This window comes from Theropithecus gelada, chromosome 2, assembly GCF_003255815.1.
Source record: "Theropithecus gelada isolate Dixy chromosome 2, Tgel_1.0, whole genome shotgun sequence".
Taxonomy (NCBI): domain Eukaryota; kingdom Metazoa; phylum Chordata; class Mammalia; order Primates; family Cercopithecidae; genus Theropithecus; species Theropithecus gelada.
This window is the reverse complement of record NC_037669.1, coordinates 133,866,610-133,894,308: the sequence shown is the minus strand read 5'-3', so window position 1 is coordinate 133,894,308 and position 27,699 is coordinate 133,866,610. Positions and strand designations below refer to the sequence as shown.

Sequence of the window (27,699 nt, the reverse complement as noted above, 5' to 3'; positions counted from 1 at the left end):
GAAAAGTTACTGTGATAATTCATGATAGGTTTTTGTGTGAACATATTATTTTCATTTCTTTGGAATAAATGCCCAAGTGTACTCTTGCTGAGTCATAGCAGTTACATGTTTCATTTTGTAATACACTGCCAAACTATTTTGCAGAGTTGCTGTATTGTTTTAAATTCCCAGTAGCACTATATGAGCTATCCAGTTTCTCTGTGTCCACCAATGTTTGACATTGCTGTTTTCATTTTAGCTGATCTGATAGTTGAATAATGATATCTCATTGTCATTTTAATTTGCATTTCTCTAGTGGTTAATGATGCTGAACAACTTTTCATATACTTATTTGCTATCTGTATATCCTCTTTGGTGAAATATCTGTTAACTTGTTTTGTACTTTTTTTCTAATTGAATAGGTTTTTTTTGTTGTTGTTGTTTTTACTATTCAGGTTTGAGAGTTCTTTACTTAAAAAATATTTTCTCCTAGTCTTTAGCTTATCTTTTCATCCTCTTCACAGAGTCTTTTACATATCAAAAGTTTTAAATTTTGGTGAAGTCCAGTTTTATCAGTTCTTCCTTTTATGGTATCAGATCTATGCTTTTGGAGTCAAATCCAAGAACTCTTTGCCAAATACTAGATTTGAAAGCTTTTTCTCATATGTTTTTCTTTCTAGAACTTTCATAGTTTTTATTTTATCTTGAAGTGTGTGATTCATTTTGATTTAATTATTGTAGAGTATAAGGTTTAGGTCGAGGTGGTTTTTTTTTTTTTTTTTTTTTTTGAGATGGAGTCTCGCGCTGTCACCCAGGCTGGAGTGCAGTGGCGCCATCTCGGCTCACTGCAACCTCCGTATCCCAGGTTCAAGCAGTTCTCCTGCTTCAGCCTCCCAAGTAGCTGGGATTACAGGCACCTACCACCATGCCCAGCTAATTTTTTGTATTTGTAGTAGAGACGGGGTTTCACTATGTTGGCCAGGCTGATCTCAAACTCCTGACCTTGTGATCTGCCCGCCTCGGCCTCCCAAAGTGCTGGGATTACAGGCGTGAGCCGCCGCCTCTGGCCCTATGTACAGTTTTAAAAGCTCCCCAGGTGACTGATACATGGCTAGGGATGAGAATCATTGAACTAGATGATCAGCAGAACTGTTTCTGTTCCTGAAAATTTATGAAATCTTTTTCTTGAACTGTACTAGCACTAGATGTTAATTAGGGCTCTGAGGACAAGGGAACAGAATGAATTTGGCAAATGTGGCATGCTAAGGATCCTTTTTGGATGTTCATAATATAGACTTGGCTTAGACGTGGAGTTCTGGACACATGAGAGAAATATCTATCACCTGGAAAAGTGTCTGTATTTGGGAGGGTGTGATGGCATTTATCCCAGAGTTAAGAAAATCCTTCAAATTATGACCCTTTGTGGACTAGATTACTTTCGCATTCCCTTTGCATAAAATTCAGAATATGTGTATGCTTTTTGTTGGAAAATTAGTGATAAAAATAGTTCATTTTATATAAATTTCCTTTATGAGTTTTCTTAGATGTTATTATCATAGTGTGAGAAATACAAAGCAATGTAAATTTTAACAAAAATACCTTATAGTCTGATTGTAACTTATCTGTTAGTTGTATGTATTCTATTGTATTGGGAAGGGGAGAAAATGACAGTAATTTCTAATATTAGGATAATTTGGGTACATGTAAAAAATCAGATAAATATTTAGGTGAGTTTATTAAGAAAAATATTAAATAATTGTGCAGATTTTAGAAGAGAGGACACAAATTGAGAAAGTAGTACATGAATTTATTTGTTTATTTATTCTTAACAAATATTTTAGTGCTTTTTTTTGTGAAGGCACAATTCTAGGCACCTGGAATATTATTAGTAAAAGAAACTGCCCTTGTAGAGCTTACATTCTAACAAGGAGAACAGTCAATGAACAACAAATATAATAAATAAATTATATAGTATGTTGGGTCTAGTACAATGGGAAAAAGAAATATAGAACAAGTTATGGAGCATTGGGAGTTCTGGAGGTTGGGAGAGAGGGCAGGTTTCAGTATTTAACAGGATAGAACTGAACTTAATGAAAAGAAGACATTTAGGCAAAGATATGAAGGAGATAAGGGAATCTTAGATGTCTGGGGAAGTGTGTTAAGATGATGGGAAGAGCCTGTGCAAAGGCCAAAAGGCAGGAAGATGTCTGATGTGTTTCCCTTCTAAATTTTTCAAGTTAATTACAAATCATTTATTAAATTCATAATGTGAAACATGTAAGTGACATTTAATGAACAAGCTGATTTTATAAATACTTTTTCTTAGGTGATAGAGAAACTCCCTAACTGGAGTTCACATTGGCTTATGAGTGGGCCCCAGATTATAAATTTTACTTTAAATACCTTTGTAATTCACTGGCCTGGCAGAACTTTCAAGGATTTCAACACATCCGTATGTCTTAGTTCTTGGCGTTCTGGGCTCTTTGGCTTACTCAGGCCCAAACATAGACTTAGGGCAGCCTTAGGTTTCCTTAAACTCTCAGAGTTAATTCTGTAGGCTAAGTGTTACTGGAAAATACTTTGAGAGTTTGTGTTGAAATCTTTTTTCTTTTAAGCCTTTTTTGCCCAGACTGAGTGCTTTGTGTTTAAGGAAAGAAGGAAAGAATGGTTCAAATAAAATAATTATTATTCCTTTGTTCTGATACGTTTTAAGTACTATTCTTCTCTCAAGGGTAGATTCCAACTTTTATTTCTCATGTGTAGCAGTTTTTTTAAAAGGAAGTTTAATTCCAGTTGTATTCTGTTTTTGCTAATTACTTGGGACCTTTATGAATACTAATTATGATATGGTACTGAGCTGTACAGTTATTCTATAAAGTACTATCTGGCCCCAAACTATTCTGATTTGATAGTTTCTAAGGTCTAATTTTATTTTATTTTTTTCCAGTATCTAATTTTAAATTTTATTCTGTATTTTCCTTCTGTATGAATTTGCCAATTGTCACTCCTTCCAATATTTTCCTTCCCCTTTCTAATTCTTTCCACAAATCTGCTAGTAATGCAGATAAAGATAAATAAGTTAATTAATGTTATTGGTCCAGATAAAGGTAAGAAAATAAACTTACCTTCTATTTAAATTATCCATAAGGAAAACTCCAGGTGATAGTTTGAGGATTTTAAAATACTTTTCAGGAAAATAAAATGGTTTTGATTATTTTTAAGATAATAGATTGAATTTTAATTTAATTATTTTTTCAATGCTAAGTTCAACTAAAATGACACTTTAAAGTTTTTTTTAATAGCCTCTTTTTCCTTTACTCAGTAGTAAAAATGGAAATGAGTGATTGTTTAAAAAAAGAAGTGCCTTTGTATTGTTTGTGTGGGTTGATCTTCTAGTGAATTTATAGGTTATTCAGTGTAAATTGATTTAGTTAAGAAGTTATGTTTTTGCTTGAAAAGTAAAATATCAGCTGGAAATAGACATGATTATATATTGAAACCATTTTTTAGGAAAGACCTCTAAAAAAAGGAGTTATAAAAATAAAAAGTAAAATAATAATTTGTAAGTTTGAATATGAGCCTAAAGATTCCTTTTCAGTTGGGTTTGATGGCTCATACCTGTAATCCCAGCATGTTGGGAGGCTGAGGAAGGAGAATTGCTTGAGACCAGGAGTTCAAGACCAACACAGGCAGCATAGTTAGACTCCATCTCTCCAAAAATAAAAAATTAATTGGGCATGGTGGCATGCACCTGTAGTCCTAGCTACTCAGGGGGCTGATGGGGGAGGATTGCTTGAGCCCTGTAGTTTGAAGCTGCAGTGATCATGGTACTGCATTCCAGATTGGGTGACAAAGTGATACCATCTTTAAATTAGATAAAAAAGATTGCTGTTTGGTTTTACTGTTGATAAAAATCCATACATGCTAGGTGTTATTGGGGTGGGGTTTCACTTTTAAGTTTACTTTCTTCTTTGTGTTGTTTCCAGTAGTATAAAATCAATTATTTATACCGAATCTTGAACTTGAATTTAGGAATATCTTTATTAAATCATGCTGGAAATATGCAAGATAAAGATCCATGGAGAAAACTAAGAAAAAGTATAATTTTTGATTTTTCAGTTAACTAAGCTTTCTTATTCATCACTAGCTTGCCTTTGTTTCTTCTTGCATCATGGAACAAAACCTCAAAGATCTCTGTCTCTTTTTAAAATCTCTTCTGCTTTCTATTATATGGTTTATGAAAAAAAAAAAAAACCTAGAATTATTTTTGAAGCACTCACACCAAATCAAGAAATATACTAATGTGTGTTTCAATTTCAAGTATTTTTTCCTCTTGTACCTGAGCATATAACACAATGCAGTACAATACACAATAATGCAGGGTGTACCTGAGTTCTGTTTCTCATTTATGAAATATGGTGACCATTGAGATGTTTCATGCCTAAGGCATCTTGCTTTTTCAGATTCTTTCATTACCATTAAAGCCTTTTTTTTGGCAATTAAAATAATGACATAAACAATTTAGAACTTGTTACCAGATTTGGAAGAAAAGTATAAAACAAGGGAGTTGGAAGTCTAATTTAAAGGCAAGCAGATAACAATGTATTTGGTAAACTATTAGGTGTGTCCGTTTAAGTGATGTTTTATGTAGTTGTGTGAAATCATTCAGCAAGTTACTTGTAGCTTTATAATGTTTAAGGATGCTTCTTAGTAAATAAAGCTGTCAAGTATCTTAAGTTTTTCTTTTAGCTTTAGAATAATAAAATTTGCTATAATTAAGAGATATTAATATTTTGTCCCAATAAGTTTCTATTTCATATGAATAAACTGTAAAGGCAAAGTTTAATATAAAAACTTTTAATTATTTTGAGGGACAGTAATCTGTATTTTTGTTTTATTTTTTAATATAAAGTATTTATTAATGTTGATTACAAAGCACATAGTTTTCAGAGTTTGATTTTACAATCATATTTGTTGTTTTAAATCTTTTTTTGATGCATGGATTCCATAAATACTTAAAAATGTTCATATACAGATTTAGATTTTGCACATTGGAAAACATGTTGATACTTCTTAAATTCCAAAAATAAGCTACCAGAATCAAGATTAATGTTTAATAATTTAAATTTGTTTGTGCATATGGACTTTACTATTTGAAGAAATTTTGAAGTGCAGTGTCTTTGATACCTAAATGGGAGGCTTCACACTCTTTATTTGGCTAGGTGAGAAAACAGTTAACTTTTAAGGTACTGGTTTACTTACTTGATAAGGACTTCTCTCTAACTCTCCACTGCAGAGACGGACAATGCAGGAATTTGCTTCATTATCCAGTTTTATTTTGGAAAATCGTCATTTTCTTTTACAAAAAATATTATTGCTCCTTAGAGTCCATAAAGCATTTTGCCCTCAAAAGCCCTATTGTTTTTCATACATTTAAAAACTACTAATAATAAATATAGCCAACTAATGAAATTATTGGTGGCGTAAACATCATTTTGCTTTTAAAAATTATGCATTCTACTCCTATATTTAAAGTAATGATTTCAGTGTTAATAAGAACTAACAAATGTGTACTCAGACTTATGAGTGTCCATGAAAAATCTCATCCAAAGCCATAAAGTTTTAAATATAATACTAGTAGCTACCAGCTGCTAGAAAAATTCATTTGCTGATTTTATTATTTTACCCCTTTGTAATTTAAATGCCTTTATTTAAAAGTTTAACTTAAGGATAATGTAAAGTATATAGCATTTTAAGATTAGATGGTGTCCAGAACATATAGTCCAATGAGTTAGCCCAATGTAATTGGAGGAATTATTAAATGACACTGACCTCATTTCCTTTAGAACAATGAAAATTAATAGTTTCACATTTTATTAGGCTGATATTCCAGATGTAGTGTACATTTAATTAAGTGTAGTTCCTTTTAGTTATGGTATGTGTATCTGTTTTTTGTCGAGAATTCTTTCTAGTTTTACAGTTTTCCACATGTTTTCTTTCACCATTTATGATTTTTTTTCAAAGCAGAGCTATAAGGACTTAAATCACTTTAGCATGCAGCAAAACAGTTCCCATTCAAACAATAAACGCCGTTTTAAAAAGCCTTTAGATCTTCTGTCACTTCATAAATATAAATGTATAAAAATGTTATGCAGTTGTAGTGCCCACCTGCTAATTAAATGCAGATTTTCTCAAACTTGTTTAAAATCTGTCTATTTGTTTCAACTCTGTCTCTGTTCAGAATACATATGGCCCTTGTGAAACTAATTATGCTTATGGAGCAGCTGTTAAATTTAGTGCAACTAGTTTTATCCAATATTTTACATTTTAATTGATTACCTGTGAAGAAATTAGCAAATTAACACTTATTGTACAGTAACTGAATGGTCTTTTATGGTTACTTTCTGATTTAACAAGGGAACCAGGCACTGATGGAATAAAGACATTTCTAGGATTTTTAGATAGGAAAGTTATTGGTGGACCTTGATTATCTGGTGTGAAAATTTAGGAAGACTGATGAGTGATGCCAAGCATCTGTGTGTTCTGTATCTTAAACATGAGAAGCAGATTGGAAAGCAATAGCTTTTTCACAGAATTTTGGTAACATATGGGCTTATCTGGATCTAAGAAGTCTTTGAAGATCTTTGAACTTGACTAAATGACTTAACCTTTGGCATAGTGGGTGGGTTATATGCTTTTTTAGTGGGGAGGCACTGTCTTTCTGTGTTTCTCTTTTGCTTTTTTCCCATTCTTCCCAATTCTACCCTTAATATCTTTTCTTAAAAATGGGGAGACCAGAGATGATGATTGGGAATTTGTAAGGTTGATACCATGAGTTCCAAAATATTTAGTTAAATGGATCTACTTGTGATAAGATAGGGTTAAATCTTTTGATAATATTTTAGAAATGAGTCTGTGTAAATCTTTGTTTTATAGATTTTATTTGAAAATGATACTGCAATCAGATCTCATTGGCAGTATGTCATAGTTGAAAGGATGTGGACAAACCTGAGATTCGATTTCAGTGTTATCACTCGTTGACTCTGTGACCTCTGAACTTTTAAGAGTCCAGTTTTCTCAAAGTAAAAACAAAACAAAACAGCTGTGCCCCAACAGGAAAAAAATATCCAAAACACCAAAAGGGATGATAACAACAGCTATTTGTTTAAAACTGGAGAATTGAGTGAGATAAAGTACATAAATATAGCTTGCATGCTTCTTAGCACATAGATGATCCTTGGTAATAATAGGGGAAAGTGTTATGCCCTATCACGTCGCTAAATGAGACATATACTAAACAAGCATATTATTATACATATTTTGGAGCATTAACTATTATAGTAAAGGGGAGATTGGTTTTGATTTTTATTTACCAGCTTTGCATTCTGATAGCTCAATAGTAAAACTTGATATGAGTTATAGGTCCAAATAAATGTTTCTGGCATTTTGATAAGATATATTATTCAATTGAGCAATATAACTAGAATTCCATATTAGGAATATACAAACAACCCCTCTTTACAAACACTTGATCTACACAGCAAGTAGAGGCTTGAGCCTCTGCCTCTGGTAAGGACAGTTGACCCTTGTTTTACATTTTAGAACATTTGACACCTATGCTGATCTGAACAGATTTCTCTAAGACAGATGAGGGTCAGTAAATAAAGCTGAAAAATACTTATTTGCTTAATTTGTCTTAGTTAAAATTCAGAATGTTTATATTTTTCCCCCCAAAATAGCGTTGTTGCTGGTGGGTGTATTTGTATAAGGTTTCAGGTAATTTCTGAATAGATTTATATGGATTGGACTGAAAAACTGGCCACTGTGATTTTTATGGTGAGTTTCAAATAACAGATATATAAGTGAAGGTTCAAATAATTTTTTTAACCTTTAAATGGAGAAAAATTAAGCATTCATTGAAGTAGAGAATAGTATAATAAACTCCCATGTAGCCATGAGATAACCTCATCATGTTGCTATACTTTACCAATATCAAGGCTTATTTTTAGGCTTTGTTAGGATGAGTCTAGGATACATTTTTTCTGGCTAATTTTGTTCCAGTGTTAATACTTGACTCTATGCAATGCCTTTGGTAGAAGGTGTCTCCTGGCTTGTGGGAACTCTATTTCTCCCCCTGTGTGATGTTTAGGAATTTTTCTGTTTTCCAGTATATTTTTCCCTGGTTCCATGGAATTTCACCTCACATATTTATAGATTAGAACTCATCAGAAGATCTAGGGGACGCTACTTCAGATTTCTGTATTCCTCTTTCCATCAAACTTCCTTCTGTTTGATACAATGCTTTGCAAATCCTAGTAACCTTGATCTACCTGAAGGTCTGTCTCTGTCTCCTTAGCTCAGCAGATCCGGTCTGTCTCTGTCTCCTTAGCTCAGCAGATCCACCAGGCTTTTGTTTAGGTTCCCTCTTCCTGCTCTGTGGTCTGGAAAGTTTCTAAAGGCAGTAAACTGAGGCACACCTAAGGTTCCTTTGTTTCCTTTTTTGGGAATCATAGTCCTAGGCTGCCTGTTGCGTAGTATCTGAATCAGTTGTTTCATACATTTTATCTGCTTTTCTAGTTGTTTATGGTAGAAAGATTATTTTCATAGCTTTTAACCCATATGGGCAAAAGGTGATTTAAATCTAATATCGATTATTTTATTTGTGATTTCTTTTTTAAAACATCATTTCTATGAATAGTTTATCAACCTTATTAATCTTTCAAGAAATCAACTTTGGTCTTTCTTGATCTTTTGTTTCATTATTTTTTGCTTCTTTTCTCTTTATTTCTTTCCTTTTACCTTTTGAGTTTACTTTTCTGTTTTTTTTCCCTTTGAGATGGATGCTTAGATCATTTATTTTCAGCTTTTATTCTTTTCTTATTTGTGCATTTATAGCTCTATAAATTTTCCTCTGAGCTGTGCTTTAGATATATTCTATAAATTTTTGATGTGTTATATTTTAGCTTTCATTTGATTCACATATTTTAAAGATTCTCATTGTGATTTCTTCTTTCCCATGGGATATATAAACATGTATTACTTAATTTCCAAACATTTGGGGATTCTTCTAGTTGTCTTTTGTTTATTGTTTTCTTCCTTAATTGTACTATAGTTAGAAAACATAATCTGAATGCTTTCTAGATTTGAAAAGTGTTGAGGTTACCTTCGTGGCCCACCATATAGTTTATTTTAAGAAATATTATAGGTACATTTGATAAGAATGAGTATTAAGAAGTTTTGAAGTATAGTTAATAGGTAAATTTAACCATGAGTTCAAATCTTCTGTGTCTTTACTTTCTAAATTTACAAATCCACAATCAAGATTCTGCCTTTAAGTTTTGTTAACTTCTGCTTTACATATTTTGAGGCTCTTTTATTACATATTTATAAATTCAGGAATGTTAGATTAATACACGCTTTTGGGTTTACCCTTATCATCAAGGACTGTCTCTAATAGTAGCCTTTATTTTGAAGTCTGCTTTATCTGACATTGGTATGGTTTCACCATCTTTTTTTCTTTTTGTTAGTGCGTGCATGATCTTTTTTTCTCTGCCTTTACTTTGAACCCTTCTTTGGTTTAATACTTAAGATGTTCATTTTGAAAGCTGCTTGTAGTTTGTTGCCTTCAGTTGGATAATCTTTTGATTGTATTATTTAGTCCATTTATATTTATTAATTACTGATCTATTTGGATTTAATTCTACCATCTCATTCTTCGTTTTCTATTTGTGCAATCCATTTTTTCATTTTTTTCTACTTCTTTGGACTAATTTTATTTCATTTTCTTCTCTATTAGGTGACTAGTTTACATTATTTTAATTATACCTTCAGTGACTTACCTAGAAATTGTTGCATGGTCTTGACTTATATAAATCTAATGTAAATTACTACTTTTATTACTTTTTGTTTTTCTGTGGCTTTGATTTTTGAAGGATAGCTTGGCTGGAATACATGGCCAATGGGATGTAACATGGCCAACACACTTTTTTCCCTCTTGAATTTCTCAAAAAAAAATTAAAGCCATTGTTTTACTGTGTATCATGCAGTTGAGACTGATATCAACTTGTCTTTCTTTGTTAGTGACTTAATCAGAGTATTCTTTTTCCTTTATCTTTAATGAGCAGCAACTTAATCAGTGTATATCTCAGGGTTAATTATGGGTAGTTTATTTCCCTGTGGTGGGCCCTTTCTACATGTGGATGGCTTTAGTTACAGGACTGTTCTTGCATTATGATTGTAATAATCTGTTACCTTGTGTTTTCTTTTGGAACCTCAGCTAGTTGGTTGTTCATTGTGTGCCTCTTCTTTCTATAACTTTTTTCTGAAATTTTCTACTACTTTTGTTTTCTTTCTCTTGGCCCTTTTCATCATTAACATCTATGTCTCTTATTATATGAGCATGTTGTAATTTAATATTCATTTCTGGGATGACTTATTTTAATTTGTTTAGTTATTTTGTTTTTATTTTAAATAAATTGAGCTTTTCCCTAAAATCAGATAATGGTCATTTCATATCTCCCTGTTTGTCTATTTTTGTCCTGGAATTTTTTTTTTTTTTGCTTGTTTCTTTATGTTTGATTCATTTTCGAGTGCTATGTTATAGTCTTCTCTATTTCATGGTTTTTGGTGAGATATATTTACATTTTTTGAAAAATTTTGATTATTTCTCTTTCTTATAGTTGCTTTGTATGGCTGTTGGATTCTCTTTTTATGTCATTCTTGATAATTTTCCTGGATCAGCAGTAATAGACAATACTGTGAATGGACTGAAGATTTCGTATGACTTTAAGACTTCTTGAGTGGCACTCTAGTGTTTAGTATCGTGAGGTGGAGTTTCTTTCTTTCATTTTATTAGAAATAGGGTCTCGCTCAGTCATGCAGGCTGGAGTACAGTGGCTCACTCCAATCTGAGCTTACTACAGTCTTCTAACTCCTAGAGTCAAGTGATTCTCCTGCCTCAGACTCTCAGGTAGCTGAGACTACAGGCATCATTTATGATCTTGTTTTGGTAGATCTCTGAACTTCAGTACCTTGTTTCCTAGTTTTTCTTTATCACCAAGCCACTGGTGGACACCTTCCTTTCCAAAGCACATCTCTTTCCTAGAGTGTAGGTCCTTAAAAAAAATTTCTCTTATTTTTATCATCTTAGTTGGAATTTAGTAGGGAGTGAAATTAGGTATCCATGTTCAAAATGTCATCCTGACATGGAATCCATGTTATTTTTATTCAATGTGTAATTATTTAATTTTAATTACAGTTTTGTTTTATGGTAAATGTAGTCTTTATTTATAGGTAGGACTTAACTGAATAGACTACTTGAAGTATTGTCGTTTTCTTTTGAAAGACAAAATATTAGGGTATTTGTTTTGATTACATGTGTTTAGAACTTATTAGCCAATTAAGAAACTTGACAAATTGTTTTTTTAGGGCAGTAATTCATTTTATGTAGAGATGTTGCAGGGACTTTTCTTATTCTGTAGATATTGAAAGCATTTATCTGGTATAATAGGACATCTTGCTGTCCATTTATTGCTTATATATTGGATGTTCTAGAGTGCCACATTTTTTATCAAATGTTTCTTTGCTTATAATAGATCTTCATATTGACTTTGGTACTCTAGAGACTTCTAGAGTGATTTATCAGAAATATATTTATTTAAGGAATGAGGAACAAATAAGTCTTAAATTTTAATATGGTTTCTTTGGCTTTTTGTTTGTTTGTTTGGTCTGGGTAGGAAATCTTTTTACTTTGAACTTCTACTTTCTTCTTGATGAGGACCATTCTAATTTGTAAGTAAAGTTACTTAATAAAGTAAATGGAGTTGTTCATATGTCCAGGATGTGAGTTTTATTCAAAATTGTGTAAAGTCAATTCTTATGACAACTAAGAAGTTAACAGCTTAGTTTATTTCAATCTGTGTTTGGTTTCATGGTTGTTTTTAACAACCTTTAATAAATTTTTTTCTCTCTTTGTTTTTGGGTTTACTGTCTTTTTCACACGTATTTTCTTCAGAGTCACTTTTTGCTGCTTGCAATCTATAAGCATGATTAAGAGGCAGACAGTGTGAGGATTAAAACAATGAACATTAAGACACAGAGGGCAGGGGGAAGGTCCAATAGCTTATACTATGCATACTGTGCATACTCTGATGTTTTAAAACTTACTACTTTCTTTGAATTTATCATCATGTGACTTGACTTATAGATCTGCTATTGCTATCACAGTTTATTGAGCCACACCAGCAACATCTATAGAATATACCAGAATTTTCAAGACACGAATTGCTTGTATGAAGATGTAGGGTGAATAATGAGCACAATTAGTTTGGAAAATGGCAGGCATATGTTTTCTATAGTAGAGTCCTTGTGTTAGGGAAAACTGTGAGATGGGTTTGGAGATAACTGAGCTTGCTTAATTAATTGGTAAGCTGGGAAAAGTAGAAGATTGGGAAATAAGATGCTAGGGAGGGTTGGGTAGATAGTACTTGACAGAAGACCTCACTGCTAATTGCAGTATCCCATTTTTCTATAATGGTGATAGAAATGTGATCAGACTCTACTTCCTCTGGGACAGTGCCAATTAAGCCCTGTTGTCTTCATGTTATAGTACCTCCTTCAAGACCTACATATCCCCCAAATATTTCCTTTTATCCTCCAAAGGCTTCAAGACTTAGATGATAGGTGATATGGTCTTCCTGTTAATAGCAAACCGCTGAAGATCATGTATTTGGCTGCCGAGGATTATCTGTGAAGACAAGGATTTTAGTCCTTCAGATTATTGTTATTCACCTTCCTATATAAAAGACATACATTGAACCTTGAGCGATTCTTATGCCAGCCTTGAGATTTTAAAGGTCTCTCAAAATCAGAATGCTATGGTATGAGGGAAACATATTTCATATGCTTCTGATTCAGATTTTACAAATTCACTCAAATTAGTACCTTCCTCAGTTAACTTCTTTCCTAGTGCCTGCCTCCTTCTCCCAAATCACTTGTGTTATTTCACAACTCAGGTAATATTATTTCATTCTCATGGTAAGGTAAATATTATTGCCATTTTGCATATAAGGAAACAGAAGCTCACAGAGGAAATAGCTTGTTCAAGGGCACTATTATTTGAGGATTTCTTTATCTTCTAAATCTGAATGCGTATGTAACTTTGAGCATATTAGTAACAGATACATTTAATTTTAAGGGTACAATAAAAATACGATTTTACCAAAATCCACCTTATCTGGAGCCAAAATGGTGTATATTTTGTCCAACAGTATATATTTTTTTTAATAAAAAGAGGCAAATGAGTAAGAAATGAGCTTTTGTTACAGATTTAGTTTAAAAATAAGCCATAGAATTGTATTAATGTTTAACTCGCCTGTCTTTTGTTACTCTGTATTTTCACAGTTAATTGCCAGAATCATATTTTGGTCCTAAATAATATAGAACCAAATAATGAAAATATTCTGTATGTCTATGTGCATATAATGTATTTATAGTGGCTGAGGTTATCACAAAAAAGGCTGCCTTCCATCTATATTGTTATTGCTTTTTTTATCAGAAAACTTAAAAATTTGATTTTTACTCAGAGATTTTAGTAATCTGTTAAAATTTCCACATATTTACACATAATAGAAAATTTAATCAGAAAGGAATCAGGTAACATCTGTGGAGACAGTAAGTTGTGATGATAAAATTTTGATATAGAAAGATACTCGTGTCAAAATTAAGGAATAGTCAAAGAAACTTACAGAGCAAATGGTAGAAATTTCGTGTTTGTAAATTAGGACAATAAAATAATTAAACTTATGTTAACATTAGCAGCAATAAATATTATAACTGCAGGTGATGTAGTAGCTCATGCCTATAATCCCAGAACTTTGGGAGGCTGACATGGGAAGATCACTTGAAGCTAGGAGTTTAAGACCAGCCTGGGCAAAATAGTGAGACCCCATCTATATAGACATACATACACACACACACACACACACACACACACACTCACACACAGAAAAAAAAATTAGCTGAGCATGGTGGCACGCATATGTAGTCCCAGCTACTTGGGAGGCTGATGCGGGAGGATCGCTTGAGTCAGGGAATTTGAGGTTGCGTAAGATATGATCATGCTGCTGCACTCCAGCCTGGGTGACAGAGTTAGACCTTGTCTCAAATAAATAAATAAAGGAATGAAGAAATGTAGGAAGGAAAGGAAAGAAGAAAAGAAAAAGGAAAGGAAAGGAGGAAGGAAGGAAGAAAAGGAAGAAATTTCTTAAAATCACATTAACAAAGTTTGTGGGTTTGTGATCTAATATTCTTCTTTATTTATTAAGGGAACCCATTAGAGATGGACAAGGACAAATGTTACTGCTGCTGAAAGCCATGTAATTCTCTTAAAGACTTAAATATATCCTGATACAGTTTGGCTCTTACATATATCCTGATACAGTCCCCACCCAAATCTCATCTTGTAGCTCCCATAATTTCCATGTGTTGTGGGAGGGACCCCATGGGAGATGACTGAATCATGGGGGCGGGTCTTTCCCGTGCTGTTCTCATGATAGTGAATGGGTCTCATGAGATCTGTTGGTTTTAAAAATGGGAGTTTCTATCCCAAGCTCTTTCTTTGCCTGCTGCCATCCACATAAGATGTGACTTGCTACTCCTTGCCTTCCACCATGATTTTGAGGCCTCCCCAGCCAAGTGGAACTGTAGGTCCAATAAATCTCTTTCTTTTGTAAATTTCCCGGTCTCAGGTATGTCTTTATCAGCAGAGTGAAAATGGACTAATATATATTCTAAGTATCTAGGATGAGTTCATGTGATGTCTCCATCATCCATATTCTTTATTCTTTGGTAATTTGTATTGGTTGTTTGTATTTGCTCTTTTTCTTTCATTTGATCACTTTAGCTGAGACATTAATTTTATTGATATTCTCAGGGTACCAGATTTTGGCTTTTTTAGTTTTTTCTTCCATTGATTTTTCTCTTTAGTGTTTCCTTTCTTCCAGCTACTTTGGGTTTATAGTGCTTTGCTCTTCTTTTTGTAGCTTCTTAAAGTGAAACCTTAGGTAATGATTTTAGATATTTCTTCTTTTCTAACATAAACATTTAAAACTATAAATGTCTCCCTAAACATTGCTTTAGCTGCATCTCACAAATTCTCATATGTTGTATTTTTCATTTTCATTCGGTTCAAAATACTTTTAAATTTCCTTTGTGCTTTCTTACTTGACTCATGGATTATTTGAAAGTGTTTTATTTGGTTTCCATATATCTGGAGTTTTTCTGTATGTCTTATTGTTAAATTCTAATTTAATTCTGTTTCAGTCAGATAAACATGTTCTGCATGATTTCTACCTAGGAATTGATCCTTTGATTATCATGAAGTATCCATTTTTATTTTGGGTGATACTCTTAGTTTCTGAAGTCTAGTTTATGTGATATTAATATATTAACTTAAGCTTTCCTGTACTTCCTGTTTATATGATGTATATATTTTTAGCCATTTATTTATTTATTTATTTAATTTTTTTGAGACAGAGTCTCACCCAGGCTGGAGTGCAGTGGCGCTATCTTGGCTCGCTGCAGCTCCGCCTCCTGGTTTCACGCCATTCTCCTGCCTCAGCCTCCTGAGTAGCTGGGACTACAGGTACTAGCCACCAGGCCCAGCTAATTTTTTGTATTTTTTAATAGAGACGGGGTTTCACTGTGTTGGCCAGGATGGTCTCAATCTCGTGACCTCATGATCCGCTCACTTCAGGCTCCCAAAGTGCTGGGATTACAGGCGTGAGCCACCGCACCTGGCCTAGACATTTACTTTTAACCTATCTGTGTCTGCTTATTTAAAGTACATATTTTGTAGATAGCATATAGTCGTTGTTCTAGATGGCATACAGTATTGCTTTTTATACCTTTGACAGACAGCCTTTTTACAATATTTTGTTTATTATTATCTAATGTACTTATGATATAATTAGTCTATCGTTTTATTATTTTATGTATTTGCCTTCTTTTTTTCTTTTTACTTCCTTTCCAGCTTCCTTTTGGATTAATGAGTATTTTTAATAATTCCTTTAAAATTAATCTATTGACTTTTTAGCATACTTATTTTCTTCTTTTTTTAGTAGTTGCTGTAAGGATTACAGTGTATGCTCTTAACATTTCAGTGTACTTAGAATTATTATTTCACCGTTTAATGTGAAATATAGAAACCTTTTAACAGTATAGGTTTATTTACCTGCCCCATGCTTTATTCTATAGAGATTATTTGTATTATGTCTACCTTCATTATAAACCTTAGAGTAAAAGACTATTATTTTTACTTTGAGCACTTATATGTGTTTTAAATAAATTAAGGGAAATAAACAGTTTTTGATGCTTACCTATTTATTTACTTTATGGTAGTCTTCATTCCTTCCTAAAGACCCACGTTTTCATCTGTTATCATTCCTTTTTGGCCTGAAGAACTTTCTTTAGTATTTATTGTAATGCAAGTCTTCTGTTGATATTTGTTTACTTTTCCTTTGTCTAGAAAATGTCCTTATTTTACTTTCATTTTTGAGGGATATTTTTGCTGGGTATAAAATTCTAGGTTGACCTGTTGTTTTCTTTCACCATGTTAAGAATTTCGTTCCGCTGTCTTCTGATTTCCATTGTTTTTGATAAGAAGTCAGTGGCAATAGTTGGTATCATTGTTCACCTGTATGTAATGTGTTGTTTTTCCTCTGAATACTTTCAAGATTTCTCTACACCTTTAGTGTTTTTCAGTTTGACTATAGTATTTCTAATCATGGTCTTCTTAATGTTTATCTTACTTGGTTTGTTGAACTTCTAATAAAGAATCTGTAAATTTTTCTTTTATTAACTTTGGAAAATTTTTTGCTCACCACTGAGAAAACATTTTCTGCTTCATCCTCTGTTTTCTCTATTTCTGGGTTTAAATAAGCTTGTTAGGCATTTGAATCTTGTCACACAGATCCCTGAGGGTCTTTCTTATTACAATCTTTTTTCCTCTTAGTTCTTCATATTGGGTAATTTTGATTGATTTATTTGCATGTATACAGATTCTTTCCTCTGTTATTACCAGTGTGCTTTTAATCTCATCCAGCATAATTTTAATTTCAGAGACTGTGTTTTTCAGTTACAGAATTTTTTTTTTCATGTTCTGGTATTCCTATTGAGATTGCTTAATTTTATATTCATTATTAGCCTAGTTACACTTACTGCTTTAAAATCCTTATCTGCTGACTTTAACATCTAGTTTAATCTCAGTTGCTTTTCATATACTGTCTTTTAAGAATAGAACACATTTTTTGTGTTTCTTCATTTATCTAGGAATTTTGGGTTTTTATCCTGGACAAAGTGAGTATTATGAAAACTCTGTTATTTTCCTCTGAAAAACATACTTTTGTTTGTTTATTGTTTTGTTTAGCAGGAAAATCACATGGTTGGATTAAAAAGGCAACAATTCTGTTTTTGTTGTTGTTTGTTTGTTTGTCTGTTTTTGAGACGGAGTCTTTCTCTGTCACCCAGGCTGGAGTGCAGTGGTACAATCTGGGCTCACTGCAGCCTCCACCTCCCAGGTTCAAGTAATTCTCCTGTTTCAGCTTCTCGAGTAGCTGGGGTTACAGGCATGAGCCACCATGCCCAGCTAATTTTTGTATTTTTAGTAGAGGCGAGGTTTCACCATGTTGGCCAGACTGGTCTCGAACTCCTGCCCTCAAGTGATCTACCCGCCTTGGCCTCCCAAAGTGCTGGGATTACAGGCGTGAGCCACCGCACCCTGCATGAAGATGAAATATATTTAATATTCAGTAAGTGGAAGTGGATCATCCTAAAGGTTGTCATCCTCATCTTCATGTTGAATAGGCTCAGGAGGAAGAGGCAGAGGAAGGGTTTGCCTTGCTGTCTCAGTGGTGGCAGAGATGGAAGAAAATCCACCTGTAAGTGGATCCATGAAGTTGAAACCCATGTTGTTCAAGGGTCAACCTGGGTTGTTTTTAAAAATTATCTGTAGGATTGTCAGTCTGGTAGTTTTTTTGTTTTTGTTTTTGTTTTTGTTTTAAATCAATTCTGTAACCAGAACCTGAAATAATTACTTCTTAGTATTGTACCATAATGCATTTAATACAAAGAATAGCTGGATTGGAGTGGATCAATATTTATATTGGAACAATTAGAAATAAGACATAAATTTGAATAGATATGGAAGCAAAGATTATAGAGAAAAGGAAAGCCCTATCCTTGTAGATTAAATTAGATACATTATTTGAGGAGATGTGAATAATTAAGACTAGATTTGAACCTTTAAGGCAAACACTTTTTAACTGCATCATTATTTACTATAAAGTTAGCATATATATTTCCCGCATATTATTTCAAGTGAGAGCATTTACTCATAAAGAATCATATTCAGGTGCTTGCTTCACATGGTTATTTAATTCTGAGTCCGCAACTAAAACTAAGTAGTTTTTTTTCAGATAATTTAAAAGAGTATTTACTTTTCATAATAGAAATTATGCAGTAAGTTTATTTAACAAAATCTGCTTACCATAGGTCCAGGTCAAGACCTCGTCTCCGTTCTCATAGTCGTAGCAGTGAAAGGTCCAGTCACAGAAGAACGCGTAGTCGGTCTCGGGATAGAGAACGACGTAAAGGCAGAGATAAAGAGAAAAGAGAAAAGGAGAAAGACAAAGGGAAGGACAAGGAATTACATAACATCAAACGTGGGTAAGTTGAAGGAAATCTTACCTGGTAAGGACTTGGTGATTCCATGGTGATGTTCAAACTACATTTTTGTTCTCTGAGGTTTTTCTTGTGACTCAGTTGCTATAAGAGTAGAAGAAAATGGAACAAAAAGAGAGAATACAGTAGAGAAAGAAGAAAGGATAAATCAAAATAGTTATCTCAGATTCTTACTGTGGTACATTTTCATTTCTATTTTTATTTAATATAACAATATTGGAATCGATATAAACAGCAATATCAAAATTTAGTATGTTAGTAGAGGAAAATTTGCCTAATTCTGTAGGAAAGTTTCATATTCTGTTTCCTTTGTTCTGAGTATGAACTTAAAATTTGAAGACTACTTAGTGATTAAAAATGTTTATTTCCTTATTGTAAAGCTGTTAGACGAAAAGTATAAAGTTGAAACAGAAGGAGGAGACCATGTGATTTACTATTGTTGAAGCCTTTTTGAAATATGGAATAGGAGCTTGAGCAATATTAGGGTGTATGTGTGTGTAAGGGTGAGTGTGTCTGCTTATAAGGTCTGGATTTTGTTTTTCATAGAATTGTTATTATTAAAACAATGAGATTCTAGTTTTGTCAGTTTAGAGACAGAACTTGAAATCCACTCATAAGTGTTTGTCAAATTAGAAAACATTAAAATGAAACAATCTTTTTTAACAGAGTAAATTCACAGCATCTTGTTCGTTTTATTCAAAATTATAATTGAGGTCTTTTATTCTAAGAAGTAGAATCTAATGTTGGAATTTATCCTCTTTTGTCAGTCTTTCAATGTCTTGTGTGAATATATTTATTTTAACACTTCAATATAAATGTGTTTATCTTTAGTGTATTAGTTTTCCATGTTTAAGAGTTTACTAGGATTGTAGTTATAGCATCCTGACGTCTTGATTCTATAAAGAATTATTAAGTTTATTAAAAGATAGGGAATTCCTTCCTCATTCCTTTCATTTTCACAGTTGTTTGTTTATTTTTTATTTCCAAATTTATAGTGCTGTTATATAAATCTGCCTAGATTGTTGGCTTTTAAGTATTCTTTAAATGTTAAATTTGTGGTAGAGTTTGGAAGAGGATACCATTATTATTATTATGTGACTTTTGTTCGCCTGATCATCCCACAACCATTAATGTACAGTGATCAATTATGTTCCTGTAAAATTCTGAGTTCTGTCCTCTTGTAGTTTTAAGGATTGTGAAATGTTACAGGAGAGGAGTTAGAAGTTAGATACCTGTCAGTAAGGGTGGGGAGGCTGAGCTAGCCAGCACTGGTAAAATGGAATGAAGGCAGAAAGTGTTTGGGGGAAATCTCTTGGTAATGGGAGAAAGTCAATAGGATGATAAATTCGAAGGGAGGATTTACATACAGTAGGGTTCTGAGTCTGGAAAATATGCTTGATGAATACAACTTGTCAATCAAGAAACTGCCTTGCTTCTGATTCCTTTTAAAATTTTTTCTTCTTTTGGTTTTGTTTTTAAAAATTACATGGCTATGGAAGAAAACTATGATTTTTACTGGTCATTAAATTTTTACCTTCCACCTCACCAAATTTTACTTTTTTAGAATAATACTTGTGTAGTTGCATAACATTTATATTATGTAAAATATTATATGGGGGATTTTAAAGGTAAGAAATATGAGAAAGTGAATAAAACAGGAAGGTTAGATTGTGTTAAAAAAGGTTCTCATATGGTAACATTAATCTTGAATATCTAAGGCAACTTTACAGGTTAGACTCATCTCTCACTCATAGTTGATTGTGTTCAAGTGGACCAATTCCTGGATGGCAAGTTTACAAGATGATAGTGTTGTATTTGCTGTTATTTCTTAACATTAATCTCAACAAAGGCAATGAACAAAGTCAAAATAAGAGGTGCAAAATAAAAGGGCACCGGGGACTGATGCCAAAAAACTGTGGCTAGTCTGCATTATGGTTTTAGTGGGCCATAGTAGAGGGTAGTGTTGTGTTAGGGTGCCCTTTCCCCTGCTTAGTGCTGAGGTGCGCACAGATTCTTATATTTCCTAACGCTGATTTTCAAGCCATTCTGGACTTAGGATCTTTTGTATCACTCAGAGCACCTAATGTACATGTTAATTTTTATCAAATATTTAATATTTAAATATTGATTATCAAATATGCACATTCATTCATCTGTTTACTTGTTCAGTCAACAATATTTAAATGCCTTCTACTTGTCAGGTACTGTGTTAGGTAATAAGGATATAAATGTTAGTGCCGGTACTGCTTGGAGCTTTCACACAGGTGGGAATATAAACATGTGTAGAAGGGAAGATATGCAAATGATTATAGTAAAGTCAGATGAATTTTTCCAGTAGGAAAAGTAAAAAGTAAAACTGTACCAGTTAAGATGCTTTGGCTGTAACAAAACCTAACTAACAGTAGCTTAAATTAAACCAAGGGTCAGCAAACTTTTATAAAGGGCTAGATTAGGGGTGTCCAATCTTTTGGCTTCCCTGGGCCACATTGGAAGAAGAAGAATTGTTTTGGGCCACATATGAAATACTCTAATGATAGCTGATGAGCAAATAAATAAATAAATAAATAATAAAATAAAATCACAAAAACCTCATAATGTTTTAAGAAAGTTTATGAATTTGTGTTGGGCAACATTCAAAGCTGTCCTGGGCTGCATGTGGCCCACGGGCTGCAAGTTGGACAAGCTTGGGCTAGATAGTAAATAATTTAGGCTTTCTGGATCATTTGGTCTCTGTTGCAACTACTGAACTTTACAACTATAGGTAATAGTAAGCTAACAGGCAGACTGTATTTCAGTAAAACTGTTTATAAAAATGGGTATCTGGCTGGATTTGGCTCAAGAGTTGTCATTTGTCATTTCTGGCTTAAACTACGAGTACACTTACAGCTAATAACGAGCAGTTTAGAGATAAGCAGTCTGAGGCTGTTTTTATACTTCTCACAGGTCAGTCTAAGCATCTTGGCTTTCATTTTCAGTCTTGACACCTTCTGGTTGAGAGAGATTTCCCTCCATAAACTTCAAGCTGGTTGATCTTAACTAGTCCCTGTGTCAAGGAAAGGTTCTCAGATGAAATGATGTTTACATTTTGAAGGAAGAGAGGGGGAGGAATGATCATGCAAAATGAACTTCAAATAGAAAGGTGTGGAGGCATCAAGGTTTGTGTGGTACAATTTGAGGGACTGAAGTCTAGTGGGGCTTAGTTTAGAGTAGAAGATAAATAATGATGACAGATGATTATGAGAGGACTTTGAGTATGCAGTTAATTCTAGAGGCAGTGGGATGCCAATGTAGAGTTTCAAGTAGAGAAATAATGTGATTGGGTCTACATGGGGTATGAACAAAATGCTTTACTCACAATGGATGTAAAAAGATAAGCATTGACTGGGCGTGGTGGCTCACGCCTGTAATCTCAGCACTTTGGGAGGCCAAGGCGGGTGGATCACCTGAGATTAGGAGTTTGAGACCAGCCCGACCAACATGATGAAACCCCGTCTCTACTAAAAATACAAAAATTAGCTGGGCGTAGTGGTGCGTGCCTGTAATCCCAGCTACTTGGGCGGCTGAGGCAAGAGAATCACTTGAACCTAGGAGGCGGAGGTTGCAGTGAGCCAAGATCACGCCATTGCACTCCAGCCTGGGTAACAAAGTGAGACTCCGTTTAAAAAAAAAAAAAAAAAGATAAGCATCTAACATTTTAAAGGTATTTTTTCAGTATCAGAAATTTTGCTATGCCTTTGACATATATCATCTCATTTAATAACCTGATAAATAGGTGCTTTTATTATCCTATTAATATAGATGAAGAGATGAAGGTGTTTAGGCTTATGGTCGTAGAGCTAATAAATGGCAGAGTTAGGCTTCTAATTCAAATGGACTGACTGTCACCTGCCTCTTAACGACACACTATCCTCATTTCTTTAGTAATCCATAATTATTAATGATGAACAAGAGAGTTTGAGATCAAGTGATATACTGTTGTTTAAATATTCCTAGAAAACAGTGAGAGAGAACTGAAAGAATTTTCTGTACCATGTTTTTCCCTGATCAGCCCAGAAATCTCATTAGTAAAAGATTGATCCCTTCTTTTCTCCCTCTCTCTTCGTTTCTTAGTTTCCCACCTCAGCATTTCATCTATTTAGAATTATATTTAATTATCTTCACAGACAATTCCTGGGCCTTAATTAAGTTCATTTTAGTGATGGTTTCATTAGCTATCTTTTTTCCAAGTGGCTTTAAAAAATTTGTGGAGAGAGAGAGGAAAAAGGATTTACTAACATTTAAATTAGGACTTATGTATTAATTCATTGTGATTGTGCAGTGTATGACAAGTGTTTTAGCTTGTGCTAAGTAACCTAAGTGCTTTTTCACATGAGAAAATAACCTATGTGCAAAATTAATAGTATTTAGATAGATGGATAGATAGATAGACAGACAGACAGATAGGACACAAAGTATACATTTATAAAGCACAAAGCAAGAACAGTAAGTAGAATAATGGTAAAACAAGGTAAAGGGTGTTTATAAATTGAGAAAAACAAAACAGAAAAGAAAGGAATGCTCAAGCAGGAATTAATGAGCTTGATAATGAGGGAGAGTTTGTTTATACTTTTGAGAAAAAAATGCAAAATCAGATAATTCTGAAAAAACTTTTTAAAATAACAGCTAATTATAGTTCTGGAAATTCCTAGAACATTAAAATCGTAGAATTTGTCTTATAATGTCACAAATTGGCCCATTCATTTTATTTATCTACTGATTTAGGAAGACCCAATATAAACGGGAAAGGTCTCAGTAGTTTGTAGGGACTAAAAGATGCCTTTCCTTATAACACTGTGTGAATGATTATTATAAGAAAGACACCGAGTCCTGTCTGAAATTTTATCAAGAATGTTTAATGACTTTTAATGTTTTATATTTATAAAATTTAGTTTCTAAGAATATTTTCTCTTTTAAACACTGATACAGATTTTTCTTGTTTTTCATTTTCCCCCCAGATTTAAAAAATAAATATTTATCTTATCCTTAGAAAATTTTATTTTTTAAAAGTGAGAGCAGTTTATTAAGAAAATAAAGGAATAAAGAATGGCTACTCTGTAGGCAGAGCAGCTGTATTTCTTTTCTTTTAATTTGTAATTTTTTTTTTTTTTTTTTTTTTTTAGAGACAGGGTCTCAGTTTGTTGTTCAGGCTGGAGTGCAGGGATGTGATCATAGCTCACTCCAACCTTGATCTCCTTGATCTCCTGGGCTCCAGTGATCCTCCCACCTCAGCCTCTTAAGTAGCTGGTACTGCAAGTGTTCGCCACCAAGCTTGGCTAAATTTTTATTCCTTATTTTTTGTTGAGATAGAGTCTCACTGTGTTGACCAAGCTGGCCTCAAACTCTGGATCTCAAGCAATCCTCTGGCTTTGACCTTCCAAAGCACTAGGATTATAGGAGTGAGCCACAGTGCCAGGCCCTAGATCATTACAATTTTTATAAGGGATAATGTCTTTGCATTATGAGAACAGATTTTTCTTAATAGCAGAGTTGTTAAGTTGAAATTGGATACAACATTATTTTGTTAAACTGTTATTGAGAGTCAACAATCAGAACTATGAAACTTGTCATGGCATCTCATAATTGCAATTGATTTGATGATGGTGAATGTTATACATCCTATCTAAGTCTTCTGTGGATTATAATATTATTGGACCTTCTTTACCTACATCTTGATCCAAACTACCTAACATGTAGTTGACTGCTATAAAACATTTTTAAAATGATGTCTTTGAAAAGTTAGTTGTGAACAAATATGTAAGTACCAGTGATGTTCTACTATTCATTCTTTTTTTTTTTTTTTTTTTTTGAGATGGAGTCTCACTCTGTCGCCCCGGCTGGAGTGCAGTGACGCTCCAGCTCACTGCAAGCTCCGCCTCCCGGGTTCACGCCATTCTCCTGCCTCAGCCTCCTGAGTAGCTGGGTCTACAGGTGCCCGCCACCATGCCCGGCTAATTTTTTGTATTTTTAGTGGAGACAGGGTTTCACCGTGTTAGCCAGGATGGTCTCTATCTCTTGACCTCGTGATCCACCCGCCTCGGCCTCCCAAAGTGCTGGGATTACAGGTGTGAGCCATTGTGCCCGGCCTTTACTATTCATTCTTAAATCACAGTGCCATCCTTAAAAGGGGAATTTGGATGAGATTGATTTAAATCACCAGCTAGGAAAATTTGGTTTAAGGCAGTTGTTGCCTACTGCTGTGGTTTGAATGTGTCTCCCAAAGTTTGTGTGTTAGAAACTTGATCCAAAATGCGGCAGTGTTGGGAGGTGGGACCTTTATGGGAGGTGGGTCTTCCTTCATGAATGGATTAATGCAGTTATCAAGGGAGTGGGTACGCTATCATGGGAGTAGGTTTCTTATAAAAAGACTGGCTTCCGCCTCCTACATGCTCTTTGCCTTTCTTCTTTGGGATGATGCAGCAGGAAGTTCATCATCAGGTGCTGGCCCCTCAGTCTTGGACTTCCCGGCATCCAGAACTGTGAGGCAATAAATTTTCATTCATTATAAACTAATGACCCAGACCATTGCGTTCTGTTATAGCAGCACAGAATGGTCCAAGACACCTACTAAAATGCTTTCTTCTTAATTTGAATAACTTTAGAATTCGTTAGGAACCTAATTTTGTATTTCTAAGTGGGCCTTTCTTCATAACCTGCTACGATGAAAAGTTTTCCCCTTTATTATTTCCTCATTGCATTTTCAGTAGATGGATGCTGTTCTCAGAAGTGTACCTATCAAGACTTTTGGGATCTTTTACTGAAATACTTGTATTTATACATTCTTCCATTTTTCTTTGTATAATTTTCAGAAGCTTTATACTTTTTGAGAGAGGTAAGAATTTGCCTCTGGATATATAATTTATTTTTCTATAAAATGGGGATGGTAGTACTTAAAAAGCTGTAAGTATTATAAGCAGTGTGAATAAGAAAACTAGTACCATATAGAAATCATACTTTATAAATATATATTAGTTATGGCTTTAACCTTGGCAAAATTCCAGTGTCTTCAGTTTTAGAGTTTCATGTAATAAATTCCAGTCGATAAGGGGTTTTGTTTTTTATTCCCTCTACCTAGTGATTGGTAGATGTTGGGAGTGATTTGGGAAAGCTGGACTCTGAGTTTTGACAGCAGTTACTTACTTATAGAGCCTGTCATATTTTTCCTAACCTCTTATTTCTTTATACAGCAGGAAGTAATTTATGCTAATTTACTCCATTTGCATATAGGTTATAGAGTTCTGTGGTGCAGAGCATGCTTAGAACTCCTTTTAAGTGTCTGTTTGGATCAAAGCAGGGCTGTGTGATAGCTGTTGTCTGACACCAAGCTGTGTGGTGTTGTTTTCATTAAACATTTATCACACTTCCAAAGTGACAGCAGGCAACTTTGTGCCAGGATAACATGTTTTCATGCAAAATTTATTGAAAAAGACGAAGACTTTGTAAAGAGATTTTGTTGCCTTTCACCAGTGGCGAAGGGCAAATGTTTGGTTCGAAAGCAGTATATCGAAAGTACACCTTTAACACATGTCATTATAGCATGCAAAAAAAAAAAAAAGCTTCATACTGTCAATTTTGTTAAGCAGGTAAACAAATACATCTTTATACACACGTGTGCACTGGATTTGTTTTCTTTTTAAATTAAAGTTTCTACAGTTTCCTCATAAATCAAATGAATATCATAACATAGTGGCCCATTGTGTTCTTGGCCATTTTATATTACAGTGAAATTTACCACCCAATTTCTATTCTGTGGGTTTGAGTATTTGGTATTAGTTCCGATTTAACCAAAATAATCTAATTTTTTAGAAAAGATTAGGTCAAGATAGGGAACATAATATAACAAAAAAAATATTCAGCAAAAGCAGGAGACAAGGATTTCCTCAGTTCTCCAAGGTCACCACCTTTCTTTTATATATTATATCAATACATTTAAATTATCACACAGTGTGCCCAATGGGATTTGACTTGAATTATGCCTGATAACGTTTTAAATGGCATGAATTGTAGATTCATTCTTTCTTTTGGTGATTGCTTGACGGTGAAAGCTTTGGAATGAGAGAAGGTACTTTAAATTTCCTTTTTCATTCCACAGGAGGCTGAGGAATTAGGGATATGTGAAGAAGGACTTTTAGTAAGTTTCATTACATGGTTTTTAAAAAATTTGGTGGACACTTTGCAAAAGGTATTACAAAAATTATGTTAGCATTAACATTCAGGAATAAAAGGGAAAAAGTACTGAATTGTAGTGTAATGGAGGAGCCTTGTCTTTGGACCCATATGGACTGCACAGAAACCTTCAAATCCTGACTCATTATGCTTTGGAGCTATTGAAGGATGATTGTTTTTAAAACGGCAAAACCGTGCCTCATACAGAAATACATTGCCAAAGATATTACTTACCTAATTAATGAGAGAATAAGTAAGATGTTACAAGTAGCTCAAAGGATCAGTAGTAGACACAAATGTAGGCTACCAAAAATCTAGCCATGAATAACGTAATAGATTCAAAAGTAGCTTCTTCCACATAAGGGAAGGAAATCAATTACACCTCCACTGGACAAAATTTATTTGCATATTTATAGAAAAGAATTATTTGCATTGCTGTCAATTATCTATAATCTATGGAGTCTAAAAATATCTCAGATAAGGAAAGGTGCCCTAGACAATATAACCCAGTAGTCTTTTTTGATCATCTCAAGTCATTTACAATTTTTTCCTGAGAAGGCAAATAACTTTTTTGAACTTTATTCTTCCATAAGATGGAGATAATGGTAATTGAGAAGCTGTTAACTATTAGAAGCAGTGTGTGTCAGAAGACTAGTACTATGTAGTAGCAGCTCAATAAAGGTTCATCATTTTATTTTTTTATTGATAAAACAGTTTTAACTGTTGGTTTTGTGATCACCAGTTTCTCAACTATCATTCTTTTTTCTCACTTTTGTGTCT

At 33.6% G+C, this 27,699-nt stretch overlaps 1 protein-coding gene across 4 annotated transcripts in view; it reads left to right on the top strand.

Moving 5' to 3' along the window:
• The window catches only part of RSRC1 (arginine and serine rich coiled-coil 1), a 421,306-nt gene that overhangs the window by 66,888 nt on the left and 326,719 nt on the right, over window positions 1–27,699 (top strand). For 3 of the 4 annotated variants that reach the window (XM_025376977.1, XM_025376978.1, XM_025376979.1), the window contains exon 4: window positions 18,529–18,702. The exons of the other annotated variant lie outside the window; for it this stretch is intronic. In XM_025376977.1, the coding sequence (XP_025232762.1) occupies window positions 18,529–18,702 (174 nt within the window). The remainder of the gene's footprint in view (window positions 1–18,528; window positions 18,703–27,699) is intronic. 4 annotated transcript variants of the gene reach the window in all.